This window comes from Sporothrix schenckii, assembly GCF_000961545.1.
Source record: "Sporothrix schenckii 1099-18 chromosome Unknown Cont48, whole genome shotgun sequence".
Lineage (NCBI taxonomy): Eukaryota > Fungi > Ascomycota > Sordariomycetes > Ophiostomatales > Ophiostomataceae > Sporothrix > Sporothrix schenckii.
This window is the reverse complement of record NW_015971149.1, coordinates 1,578,371-1,590,975: the sequence shown is the minus strand read 5'-3', so window position 1 is coordinate 1,590,975 and position 12,605 is coordinate 1,578,371. Positions and strand designations below refer to the sequence as shown.

Here is a 12,605-nt window from a genome sequence, read left to right as displayed (position 1 = left end):
GGTTCTCGAGATAAGGACGAATGCCGTTGCATCCGTTTCACAGTAGTCAAGGCTGAGAACAAACGAGTGAAAGTTTCCGAAAATAATGTGTTGTTTTTTGTAGACATACGAAATATGCCTGGATAGCCGTTAAGCTCGCGTTATGATCCCCTTTGTTCTTTTTTCAGCTTCCTCTGCGATTCGGACTAATAGGTGTTGCCGCACTTGGTGTTGAGACCCCTTTCTGTGCAGAATGGCACGCCGTATTACATCGCGCAGCCATCATCTTTCCGTGCATGGTCTTGGCTTTGAATTCTCGGTTGTCCCAAGTTGCCATAAGGCGCATTTTGTTGCGGCTGAGACCAACCGCGCCAATGCTTTCAGTGTCAGCCCGCACCGTCATTCAGAAATGTGCAGAATTCGCTCAAGAACATCTCAACAGCGGCAATGCGAACTGCGCCAAACCCCAGGCACCAAGTTCACCGATGGCTCTCCAACAGCGGTAACAGCTCCCATTAAGGTTTGCCTGGCGGCCCCACGCTATGGCCCGCAAGCGAGCCGCTAGCCGCATAGAGATACCCGCATGTCGCTGCCCAATTGGCCCATTCGTCAACGGTCGACCTTTAATGTCGAACAAAATCAGAGATAAGGAAAGATGCCATAAACTGCAACGTCGGGGTCCGAAGAGACCATCCGGGATAGTCGGGAATGTTGACACCTCCCCCCCGATGTACGGCGTGGGGCTGCACATGGGAGGCCGGGCACGCGTGTCAAGGATGCCGGCAGCTGTGGCGATCCTGGAACGTTGGTATCTGATATCTTTCAACATGGAAGTCAGCGACGGTGTCGTCACATCGCACCCTGACCTAGTTTCGCCAGAGATAACGAATGTGAAGAGAGGGGTCGTGAGACCACCAATCCGTTATCATGAGCGCGGCGAAACGAGAAAAGCGGAAATGCGGCAGCTTCTCGGGGAAGTTGCCGATGCATCGATATGCTCTTTGGCCTTGTCTTTCGGTCGATTCCTTATCTTGTAGATGAGAACTATCCTGTTGTGAATGTCTTCCTTGTCCAACTATAAGACAGAATGGTCGCGAGGCATCTGGTCCAGGGGATGAAATAAAGAAACCACTGGAGATTTTGTTAGACGTCGCAGAACACGCAGCATCATCATAATTATAGTCCTCTTCTACCTTACCTTTCCCGTTTCCTATTCAGCATTTCATTTCCCACCATGTCGAGTGCCACGTTTGGCAAGGAACTGCAGGTGCTGAGTCCAGGTGTGGGCTACGGCATCCTGGCGGGCATCGGTGCCGTCTTCACAATCGTCATGATCGCCACAACGCAGTTCCAGAACCGTTACTCCCAGTTCTCGAGCAAGCAGTCGGAGGAGTTCAACACGGCGTCCCGCAGTGTCAAGCCGGGCCTGATCGTCGCTGGTATCGTCAGTTCGTGGACGTGGTCTGCCACGCTGCTGACCAGCTCAACGTTTGCGTACGCCTATGGCATCTCCGGCCCCATGTGGTATGCTGCACTGGGCACATCGCAGGTGTTGTTGTTCTCGATGCTGTCCCTCATGGTCAAGCGCGACCTGCCCGGCGCCCACACCTTTCCTGAGATTGTGCTCGCACGACACGGGCCCGTGGCGCATGCCATCTATCTGGTCTTTGGCTGGGCCACTAATATGTGTAAGTGGTGTGGCGTATGCACGTTGGCGTGTGGGTGTGTAAATATAGTACCGGTGCACGAGCCACTCCACAACTGTCGGTGTGCCGCGCGTGACAGGCTGTATGAATCATGCTGACTTATTTCCGGGTTCCAGTCGTCGGTGCCACCCTTGTGTTGGGTGGTGCTCAAGTCGTGGCCGGCCTATCCGGTGTGAATGTCTATGCGGCCTGCTTTATTGTGAGTGTCTCCAAGTGCGCACCTTGTTTCTCACCCACCCCCTCAACTTCCCCACAGTATTGATTTCTCCGCGGCTCGACCCGCGAACCGCGCCCATGTTCTCTCTCTCAAACTGTTCACATTCTAGCCGGCTAAACGACTGCAACCTCAACTCCAGATCCCCCTTGCCGTAGCCGCGTATGTCATCCAGGGTGGCCTGCGGAGCACGTTCGTTGCCGACTATATCCACACGGTCATCCTGTTTGTCGCCATCTTCATCTTCGCGTTCGCCTTGTATACGACCGATGAATATGTCGGCAGCCCCAGCCGCCTCCATGACCTTCTCACGGCCGCCGCGGAGGCCACGCCTCTGCCCAACAACAGGGACGGCTCGTGGCTGACGTTCCAGTCCAAGGGTGGCTTGACCTTTGCGGCGCTCATCTTTCTCGGCGGTTTCTCCACTGTCTGGCTCGACCAGGCGTACTGGCAGCGTGCGATTGCCTCGAAGCCGGAGACGAGCGTCAAGGCGTATCTGTTTGGTGGTGTATGTTATGCTGCCTCTGTCCAGTAATGACTTTGTTGCCTTGGAAAATTGAACTAACCTGACACCTTTTTCATCTCCAGCTTGCTTGGTATGGCATCCCGTACGGCTTTGCGACGGCCATGGGCCTCGGATGCGTCGCCATGACCAGTTCGCCGCGTTTCCCTACGTATCCCAATGCCCTCAATGCCGCCCAGGTAAACGGCGGCTTCAGCGCGCCGGCCACGGCCATTGCGCTGATGGGCAAGAACGGCGCGGCGCTCATGCTCCTGCTGCTCTTCATGGCCATCACCTCGGCCACGTCGGCCGAGCTGATCGCCGTGTCCTCGCTCTGGACGTTTGATGTCTATAAGCTGTACGTGAACAAGGGCGCCACCTCGTCCCAGCTGGTCGTCCAGGCCCACACCAGCATCATCGCCTATTCGCTCGTCCTCGCTACCTTTTGCTGCGGCCTCAACGCCAGCGGCATCAACATCACCTGGATTCTGACCCAGGGCGGCTGCATGATTGGCGGCGGCGGTATTCCTCTCGGCCTGATTTTATTATGGCCCTCGCGCATGTCGACGCCTGCCGCCATTGGCGCGCCGCTCATCGCCATGCCGCTCGGCATCATGACGTGGCTGGTCACCACCTACCTGCGGGACGGCTCGATCAGCGTGATCACTACGGGCGACCTCACTAACAGCGTCGCGGGGAGTGCCACAACTTGCGGCACCGGTGCGGTTGTTGCTGTCGCGTTCTCGTACCTTTTCCCGTACAAGTACACCTCCAGCGACCCGGCGCACGTGGCCCGTTTGGAGAAGATTTGTGGTGTTGCCTCGCTTCAGGGTCAGGTCGTCACAGACGACGCCGAGGCGCGCGCGGAGATGGCTCTGGGTGAGAAGGTCGAGGAGGGCGAGAAGGGCGACAAAGGTGGCGCAGGCAGCAAGGAGGAGACGTACGCTGTGGTGACCCCGACGGACGCAGATGCAACCACGGGCGTGATTGTCCAACAGACGCCGCAGGCGGCGACGCAAGCGGCGACCGTGGCGCCGGCGGGTTCGGTCCCGGAGGCCACAGGCAACGAAATTGTCGACTTTCTTACAGCCAACCACATTGAGCCCCTCGACCTTGATCTGTACCACAAGGTGCGCCGTCTGGCCATCTGGTGCTGTGCCGTTTTCTTCGTCTTTGCCATGGTGTTGTTTCCGTTTGCCTTTTACGGCACTGGCTTCATCTTTACCAAAGCTGCGTTGACGGGATGGGTCGCCATCAGTATGACTTGGGTCTTCTTTAGTGCTATCGCATGCATCGTTTGGCCGGTAGCAGAAAGCTGGAAGGACTTGTTCGGCATGTTCGGCATGTTCATCGACGACATGAAATCGCGGCGGACATGATGCCAGTGACGTTGCTTGACAAATGGCTTGGCTATTGCACAACGCGTGGTTTGTGTGAGAAAACTGGGGGTTCAGATTTCTAGAAATTAGAAGAGCATGGTACAAGGGTCCAATATCCTAGAACTAGAGGGTCCAACATCTTCTTGGTCTACAGACCAAGAGGTCGCAGAGTATAAGTATGAGACAAAAATATCCAAAGAAGCAAAAGAGAAGAACGCCTGACAAGAAACGCCGCGGGCTTTCGCCCTCAGAACCTCTGTTTATGCCCAAAAAAAAAAACGTAAACTCGTAGACGAAAAGATGAGAACAATAATAAGACGCTGATGATCATGACTGTTTCTTCCGTTCGTATCAGTAAAATTCCTGCCCATGTCTCACGTAGCATCGCTGCGACGACACAGCGCAGCAACGACGCTGATGTCGTCAAGCTTCCCTGAGCAGCAGTTAGTATTGTGGCATTGTGGCTTGAACATAGGCGTCCACATAAGCGGCGGGTTTTACTAACCTCCTTCGCTTGCCAGGCCCTCTTCGATGGCATGCTCCATAAAAGGACTCTCGGCGAACGGATCTACCGCAATCACCCGGGCGGCCTCGACCAGCTCCTCTGCAACTGCCGTCATCATGCCCCGGTGCAGATCTGCTGGAGTCTTGTCCTTGGCCTGCCACGCGGCTACGCTCTTGCTGACTTGCTCCACAATCTCGTGTGACCAGAGATTGTCGATGAGGCCGTCCGACATGGCAAGGACAATGTCTCCCACATTGATCGGCACCACGTCAACAACGGCGTTGTCGCGCGGGGTGTCCGGACTGTTCGTGCCCAACTGCCGCGGGCAGTCGAACCAGTGCCACTGTTCCGTCGTCTTGAAAACGATCTTGCCCTCGGCCGGCCGCACCACCATGATTTGGGAGTCGCCCAGGTTCGTCACGTAGAGCACCGGTTCGTTCTCGTCCGTGTATGCGGCCCGGTCGTCGGCTGCCTCGATTTGCCGGTATGACAGAAGCGCGCCTGCGGCTGTCGTCGTTCCCTGCCAGTCGTTGGGTGCCCGTGTTGCTTCGATCGTCTGTTCATATGCGCGTTGCAGGTACTTGATCGGCTCTGGTGCGGTAATAGACCCCGCCGCCACACTCTCGCTCACAGCATTGGCCCAAAAGTGCACGACGAGCCGCGACCACAGTCCGGCGTGCCCCCGAGGCCGCATGGACCAGGCGCCGACACCGTCGTTGGCCGCCACAAAATACTCGCCCGCATACACCGCATCGTCGCCGTTGGTGCAGCCACCTATCAGATGGCCGTCAACCAGTTCTCGGCGGTCTCGACTTCGGTCGTGGGTACTCAGTGGATCGGAGAAAGAGCCCGATGGCGGCGACAAAAAGGGCGGAGGAAACGGCCGGGGTATACGCTTGGCGAAAAGTCCCACGCCTGTGTCAAAGTGGAAAGGAAGCTTGGGGAGGGGATGTAGCGAGGAAGAAGTTGTGTGAGAGTCACATCGGCGTCGTGCGGGTGATCCGTGGTGGTCAATGTCGTTGTGGTTGGTAGCGTCGAACATGGTTGGAGCATCGGTGGAGCCCGAGGCCGAGGGGCGCTCAGTGATGACAGGGAACGACATGTGAGGAGAACCATGCATGCAGCGGACGCGAGGGTGGCCTCCACTGCTGCTACCGCCGAGAGAAAGACATTGTCCTGACAGGACGGGTCTCGACGACCCAGACGGTGCAGGACGGAGCGGCGGAAATCGCGAGGAGGGAGAAGTGCGGAGGCGCAGAGGTAGCCTCCTCATTCCAACAGCAGTAACGTCCACGGCGTCGAGGCCGAGCTAGTAAGCAACGATGCAGCAGGCCTTTCAGACGAAATAGTTGCAAACGCAGGAGGGCAAAAAGACGAAGGGATCGAGTATGACGAGCAGTGAGCTGTGAACTTTGAGCTGTGACTTGGAGACCGAAAGGCGGACTAGGGCGCTCAAGGCCAGCTCTGTGACCCTTTGGTGTGCAGTACGTAGTGAGGAGCTTGTATTGGTCAGAAACGGTTGCGGGCGTCGTACTCTGATAGCATAGATGGCGATTGCCCGGGGGGGACGTAAGGGTGTCGACGGGCTTGAAACCGAAGAAATAGAGAGAGAGGAAGAAGAAATCCAAAATGACAAATTGCGCGACGAAGGGAAATGCGAGAATTCAGGAGAGACAAGGGAGCTGAAATGGCAGGAACGGCGTATAAGGCAAAATAGGCAGGAGTATGTCGCACAGAGTAATCACAAATGCCACATGTGAAAACTATGGGAAGGCGCTGCCCAGATAATGCCACTATGTGCTTCTATGTGACCTCACTGGCTCGAATGGGGAACTCAGAGGCGGCAGGCACGGCCTCTGATGTCCGTAAAAGGCAGTGGCGACTAGCGGCTTGCAGCTAGCTGTTACGTTGCGACACTCCGCGTGGAAGTCTCGGCTTCACAAGGTCTATCGGTGCTGTAAAGGTGCTGTAAACTGCTTGTAATTGCAAGAATTCCCATTCGAGGCGCGACAAAGTCCTCTTTGTACGAATTATGACTTGAGCCGCAGCGTTTCAATGCCCCTGCTTCCCCGACGGGGCTGTTCGCGACATAGAGTGGACGTTGTATGCAGCAGACGATTCCAGCAATCGGCGCGATTTCGGTGGATGGTGTGGGTGGGTTGTGGGTTGGGAAGGCGCGAAGCGCCGGCCGCTCGTCATTGGCGTACATTTCTGGGGCACCTTCTTGAAAATGGGTGGCCAAGGCTGTATCTGGCATCTATCGGCTGTTCCTCGCCAGGCAGGCGCAACCCGACACTTCTTTCCCCCAGTTGTCCACTGTGGCTGGTTTTCTTCATACTCCGTAGACGTGACTATTCCCAACATCTGTGCTTGGCAGTCATCTACCAAAGTCGCGCTTGTCTGACTCCGTGCGCCAGCTTTACGAGTCCTACGGGGAAATAGTGTCAAGGGAGCGACTCAACCGTGAGCAAGGGCCGCCGCGCGTTCCAACAAAACTAGAATCGGCCTCCGAAGTTAACTGCAATACGTCTGTTAACCCGTGGCCAAGCGTCGGGGATGAGGTTGGCTGGACCAGACCAAGATACAACTCTGATGACACTATCTAGTGAAGAGTCAAGACGAGGCCTGTTACTGAGGCAGAGGGAATTGCAGCTAAGTTGGAAGTTGGGAAACAGGCAGCTGCGATAGTTCACGCGACGCTATTGATCGACTTTATATACTGAGTCACCCATGAAGCGGCAAGGCCCTTGTCAGACCTGGGGTAGTATGTCTGGAAAACGGCACATACTCAGTCTAAGGTATGAAGCGAAGTTGATGAACACGTCTCTCCTCTCAGGGTCTATTCGACATGGCTGGCAACACATTCGCTCGTCCCATCTATTTTCTCTGTCCCCAATTAGTTTCCGTCTGTCCCCAACCAGGGTTTACCACGGACTGCTTCGTACGATTCGTTCTCTATACTTCACATCACGCCACCAAGCTATCACGATACACCAAGGCTATACCATCTGTCCGTCTAAATTTGATATTGTACACATATACAGTGCAAGTCGAGGCTAGGAAGGAAGTCTATGCTGATGCTCGTTTATATGCTGTCGTCCCGTCGTCGAGGAAGCGGGCAGAGTTTGCCTTGCCTTGCCGTCGCTTGGAGGTCAGTCCGAGACGAGGTGGTCATGGTTTAGCAGTTGAGATCGATATCGAGAGCCGAGAGGAGGAGATTGCAGATCAAAGACGGCTTATCGAGCATCGAACGTCGAATGCGCTTGCCGAAAGTGAAAGTCGAACGTCGAGGCCACTCGTTATCGTCCGCCCGGGATCCAGCCGTCATCCCATAATCCAATGCCAAAGCCAGGATGCATTTCTTTCTCTCTCCCATTGCCCGAGCCGCCAAGATGAAAACAAAGGGAAAAGTGAAAAGTTTGACGACCGGGCAAGGGCAAAGAGCAAAGAAGGAGGTTTTTGCAAAAAAAAGAAACAAACAAGAAAAGGAAAAACATATGCAGTCCACCGCCCCCAGCATCATCCCATCATCTATCCGCACCCGTCTCTTTTCGAGCCCCTTCAACATATTATGCCATATACCTACAGAAGCCGGGCATCACACAGAGCGCATACGGCTGACTTTGTGCGCTGCGTGACCTCGACAAAGTTCTTCAATCTCGCGCGCAGCCCCATCCTCGTCCTGTTTATGGCTTCTCCTTCATCAGAGCCTCGAAGTAGGCCTCGAGGTCGAACTTGGGGTCCATCGGGTCTTGGTTCACTGGATTAGGCGTGTTAGCGATGCTGCGTCCGGCCCGGCAAGTCTCTGTTGTTTCCCTCCCGTCCGAACACTTACGACCGCTGGACGTCGCCGATGCTGCGGGTGCCGGGGAGCGGAGCTTGGTGTACTCCGCCTTGGCCTGGTTGATCAGGCTCTGCTTGTGCTCGTATGCCCGCTTCGCGGCGGCCGCCTTGTCTGAGGAGTTGATTGTGCGTTGATGGTAGAAGCCGTACAAGACACCGAGGCCAAGGGCCGAGTACCGGAGGACCTGCAAGAGAGAAGAAGGCAATGTCAGCATTCAATTCGGCTTCTTCGAGGTGGCGATCAGACTCGCGATCAGAATCCGGACAGAGTTTCCGAGGCACAGCTTCCGGAGCGCGCCAGTCGTTTGATGCATCGCGCAACAACGGAATCCCCATCAACTGGAAGCCATCGTCCATCCGGAATACCGTATCGGTGTCGTCCTCGGCGGGAACGGGGGGCGAATTGCAAACGTACATTAACACCTGCGTTGGAAGACATTGCTGCGGCTGTGAAGAGGGCGAGAGAAGGGGAGGAAAACGGGCGATGGGAGACGGTATTGGAAAAGTCGTCGAACAGATGGACTGGCCGTGGGTGCGTATCGGGATGAAGAGAACGTGGGCGCGAGATCGCGAAAGTGGTGTGAGATGACGAGGTTGGAGAAGAAGAGTGCTGGGATGCGTCGTTGTGTGGTTCAATTGTGCCAATTGGCGATTTTTTTTTCTCGCTCTTTGCTTTTAGGCCCGGCTGTCCCTGTCGGTCGCGGATGAGCGCGCGTTGGAAATTTCACTCACATTAGCTTGCAGGAGCAAGCCGTAGACCACCGACTGCCTTACTAGCTGCTAACGGAAGAAACAAGGAGCCTACTGAGTTGGTCGGGAAATCTCGCGGCTCGGGCTGGGCCTGCATGGCTCTTGTAATTGCGACGGCAAAGTCACTCTTCATGGAACAAGGGGTGTGTGGGTACCTTTATCCCTTAGCATCTACGAATGTACGAAATACAGGCCCGATGCGATCTGGCCTTCCCCTGTAGCTCTACTGTAGTTGCCTCGTTCCAGTGGAGAGATCCACTGCCTGAGAGCGAATCACGTGTATGGCACGCTACTGTCCGCACCAGTTCAAACTGTCAACAGCTCTCCTGCAGCAAGCTCCACCTATTCTTGGGGGCAAGGACCGCATCAGTAAATTGCTAGCGGTGTCGCGAACGACGCGCATGGTCCAGGGGCACGAAAGGCAGACAAAACGCAGCAAAGCTAACAAAACAACGACAACTACCGGCACCACACACCACCACCAATACTGAGCGTGTGCAACTGGACAACTGGTTGACCTGGAAGCACGAACCTGATACTTACTGGGCTTTCATTTGCTGGTTGGCATTTTGATCTCCAGCCTGATATTTCGGCCTCAAACATTGTTATATTGACGAACCCCTGACGACGCCTTTTGACGATTTTGACCTTGTTTTGCCACAGTCGCGCATCAGGCACACACCGAACACAAGCCACTCGACGACACGACGCTGGGAAAGTCAACAGGCCATATTGCCACGAGCATGCGGCAGACGCGGGCAGGATCGGCACACCGACACACGAGATAGCCATGCAGCAAAGGCGCGATGAGATCCTGGCGAAGAGGGCGAAGCTCGCCGAGCTGAAGAAGCAGCGGGAGCTGAGAACACAGGCGTCTGCATCACGGCAGAGCATAGGACCCGATGTATGTTACAACGAGTCTCGGCCCGTATACTGCTGGGTGACGGCTGGCTAACCAGGCAGCAACTGATTGCACCAACGCCCGGGCGCGCCGACAACCGCCGAGAGATAGAGTCTCTCATCAACAGCCTGGTGGGCGAGAGCCGGCCGGGCTCGACGACAACCGGCGGTGCAGCGTCGCCGGCGCACAAGGGAAGCCGGCCGAATAGTGTTTTGAGTGCGGGCGAGCTGAGCAACGAGACGTCCGAATACGCAGCGGCCGGCATCACGCAAGTCAGCAGCACGGGGCCATCACAGCCGCAGGTCCTGTCTACCGTCTCGCTCACGACCATCTACGAATGCCCTCCGTCCCCCGTCAAGGAAGTCTTTTCGTACAGCAAAGGCGTCCAGACCACCGACGATCTGCTGCCAACAGCACCTGTCGTCAACCGCACCCTCTACGATTCGGACGGCGAGGAGCCGACGCCGGCCACACCGAATAAGAAGCTGAGCCGGCGAGAACGCGAACGGGAAGAGGAGCTGCGCAAGAACATTCGGCAAGAGGTGGAGGACGAGCTGCAGGCGGCAAAGGAGCAGTTGGCTGGCCAGCAGTCCGCACAGACAGCCACTCTGTCGACAAACTACCCGGCACGCGTTCTGTCCAACGAGGAGCTCAAGGCCGTCACGTCCAATTCCGAGTTTGTCGACTTCTTGGAGAAGTCGACCAAGGTCATCGAAAAGGCGCTCGACTTGGAATACGACATCTTGACCGACTACACGCTGCAGGCGTACGACAACGAGGACGAGGACGAGCAGGGCAACGTGGGCGGACGCGGCCGGCGGAAGGTGAAGGAGATCCGCCAGTTTTACGACGAAAAGTGGTCGCGGAAGCGCATGATCACGTCCATCGACTTCTCGCCCAAGTTCCCCGACCTCCTCCTCGCCTCCTACACGAAGAACCCGACGGCACCGCACGAGCCCGACGGCGTCGTCCAGGTCTGGAGCCTCAACCTGCACGACCGCCCCGAGTTTGTGTTCCACGCCCAGTCCGACATCCTGACGGCCCGCTTCTCGCCCTTCAACCCGAACCTCATCTTTGGCGGCGCCTACAGCGGACAGGTGCTTGTGTGGGACACACGCGCGCGCTCGTCGCCCGTGCAGAAGACACCCCTTACCGGCTCCGGCCACACACACCCCGTGTATGCCCTCGACATCGTCGGCACCCAGAACGCCAACAACATCATCAGCTGCAGTACCGACGGCGTGGTCTGCGGCTGGGCCGAGAACATGCTCGCGCAGCCGCAAGAGTTCTTGTCCCTCACCGTGCCGCCGCCGTGCAAGGTCGACGACCTGGCCCCCACGTGCCTGGCCTTCCCCCACGCCGACCCGACCTTCTTCTTGGTCGGCTCCGAGGAGGGCACCATCTACCCGTGCCATCGCTACGACCGCGCGGGGGCCAAGGCCGGCGTCGACGCGCGCGTTCGCTACCGCGGCCATGCGGCGCCTGTGCTGTCGGTCGACTTCCACCCGGCCCGTGGCCCCGTCGACCTCGGCGACCTCGTGCTGTCGTCGAGCCTGGACTGGTCGGCGAAGCTGTGGAAGGTCCGCGCGCCGGCGGCCACGAGCACGATTGTGGGCGGTGGCGGTGTGGGCGGCGCCGGTGCGGCAGCGGAGGGCACGGCGGTGCCTCTGATGGACTTTGTGCGCGAAGATGTCGTCTACGACGCAGCCTGGTCGCCCGTCAAGCCCGGTGTGTTCAGTCTGGTGGACGGTGCCGGCTGGCTGGAGCTGTGGGACATTACGGTGGAGACGGAAGAGCCGGTGGCGCGGATCAGCCCGAGCCAGCGCAAGGACGGCCGGTCGATGCTGGCCAACAGCCTGAACAAGGTGGCCTGGGACAAGAGCGACGGCAAGCGCCTGGCTACGGGCGGCATTGCCGGAACGCTGACGGTGTTTGAGGTGGGCCCGGATCTGGGCGGCAAGGAGGGTCTGCGCAGCGAGGAGTGGACCAGTGTCAAGAAGCTGGTCAACAAGCTGGAAGCGCAGAACGCCAACGGCCCGGTGGCGTTGTAAGTGGTAGGTGGGTGGAGGTGAACGGAGGGTCGTCGCGTACGAATGATATCGTATCTTCTTCTCATATGAGAACAAAGTCTGGTGACCTAGATTGAACAGGCAGCGTTCACTTTGGCGAGCATTCTGACTCGTACATTTCATTTGTTCTCTTTCGTGTACATGCCAAAATACCTCTTGTCGTTTACAATCTACAATACCCGTTCTGACAGTGTTGTTTTATTGTTTGTTGTTGCCTCTTCTTCACGTCTCGAGACAAGCCCAAGACTGTAATGAAAAGGTATTAAGATTAAGAGCCCTCAGTCTCGCCAACAAGACAAAACGTTCGCGTCGCCTGGAAGCAGTGAAATACCAGGGACACAGTGGGAAGAGCAGTCATGGAACAGGCCCAGCGGACTGCTCTTCTCGAGTTGCCAAAGATTTGCGTGAAAACACACGAAAAAGACCCCGTTCGGGTCCTTTCAGCGGTTAAACTGAAAAGAACAGATACTACACTTGATCAGAGCCAAAAAACTCAGAGAAGGTGAGGAGAAAAGAGACAAAAGGGAAGACTACGAGAGAGATAAAACATGGCACCGCCTCTTTATATAGTCGTCAAATATGGTCTGTGCGAGCCTGCCAACAACAAAACAAGGCTTTCCATATAAAGAATCGGCCTGCTGCCTGGTGTTGCATGTCTGCATGATGAGGCCAACCGCAGATGATGAGAGACGCGATGTAAGGTATTGGATGAGGCTCTCACCGCTTTCGAATTCTGCCGGTACGCTTGTGTGTCCCA

General features: G+C 56.6%; 5 protein-coding genes across 5 annotated transcripts; 2 read left to right on the top strand and 3 right to left on the bottom strand.

Annotated features, from left to right (window-relative positions):
* Positions 1 to 1,213: 1,213 nt before the first annotated feature.
* Positions 1,214 to 3,780, top strand: SPSK_00699 (solute symporter family transporter; the record flags this gene model as incomplete). The annotated part of the gene is made up of 4 exons (XM_016727648.1): positions 1,214 to 1,667; positions 1,802 to 1,884; positions 2,012 to 2,407; positions 2,488 to 3,780. 4 exons carry the CDS (start codon positions 1,214 to 1,216, stop codon positions 3,778 to 3,780), a joined length of 2,226 nt encoding a protein of 741 aa, XP_016584352.1.
* Positions 3,781 to 4,154: 374 nt separating this feature from the next.
* On the bottom strand, positions 4,155 to 5,558 carry SPSK_10339 (protein phosphatase; the record flags this gene model as incomplete). Its single annotated transcript, XM_016736798.1, has 2 exons — positions 4,155 to 4,213; positions 4,286 to 5,558. 2 exons carry the CDS (start codon positions 5,556 to 5,558, stop codon positions 4,155 to 4,157), a joined length of 1,332 nt encoding a protein of 443 aa, XP_016584351.1.
* A 630-nt stretch (positions 5,559 to 6,188) lies between these two features.
* Positions 6,189 to 6,494, bottom strand: SPSK_00946 (uncharacterized protein; the record flags this gene model as incomplete). The annotated part of the gene is made up of 1 exon (XM_016727887.1): positions 6,189 to 6,494. The coding sequence occupies one exon, from the start codon at positions 6,492 to 6,494 to the stop codon at positions 6,189 to 6,191; it is 306 nt and encodes a 101-aa protein (XP_016584350.1).
* Positions 6,495 to 7,971: 1,477 nt separating this feature from the next.
* Positions 7,972 to 8,567, bottom strand: SPSK_00909 (mitochondrial ATPase, f0 complex, subunit e; the record flags this gene model as incomplete). The annotated part of the gene is made up of 3 exons (XM_016727851.1): positions 7,972 to 8,045; positions 8,121 to 8,313; positions 8,544 to 8,567. The coding sequence occupies 3 exons, from the start codon at positions 8,565 to 8,567 to the stop codon at positions 7,972 to 7,974; spliced, it is 291 nt and encodes a 96-aa protein (XP_016584349.1).
* Positions 8,568 to 9,668: 1,101 nt separating this feature from the next.
* On the top strand, positions 9,669 to 11,830 carry SPSK_00723 (dynein intermediate chain, cytosolic; the record flags this gene model as incomplete). Its single annotated transcript, XM_016727671.1, has 2 exons — positions 9,669 to 9,782; positions 9,842 to 11,830. 2 exons carry the CDS (start codon positions 9,669 to 9,671, stop codon positions 11,828 to 11,830), a joined length of 2,103 nt encoding a protein of 700 aa, XP_016584348.1.
* Positions 11,831 to 12,605: the final 775 nt, after the last annotated feature.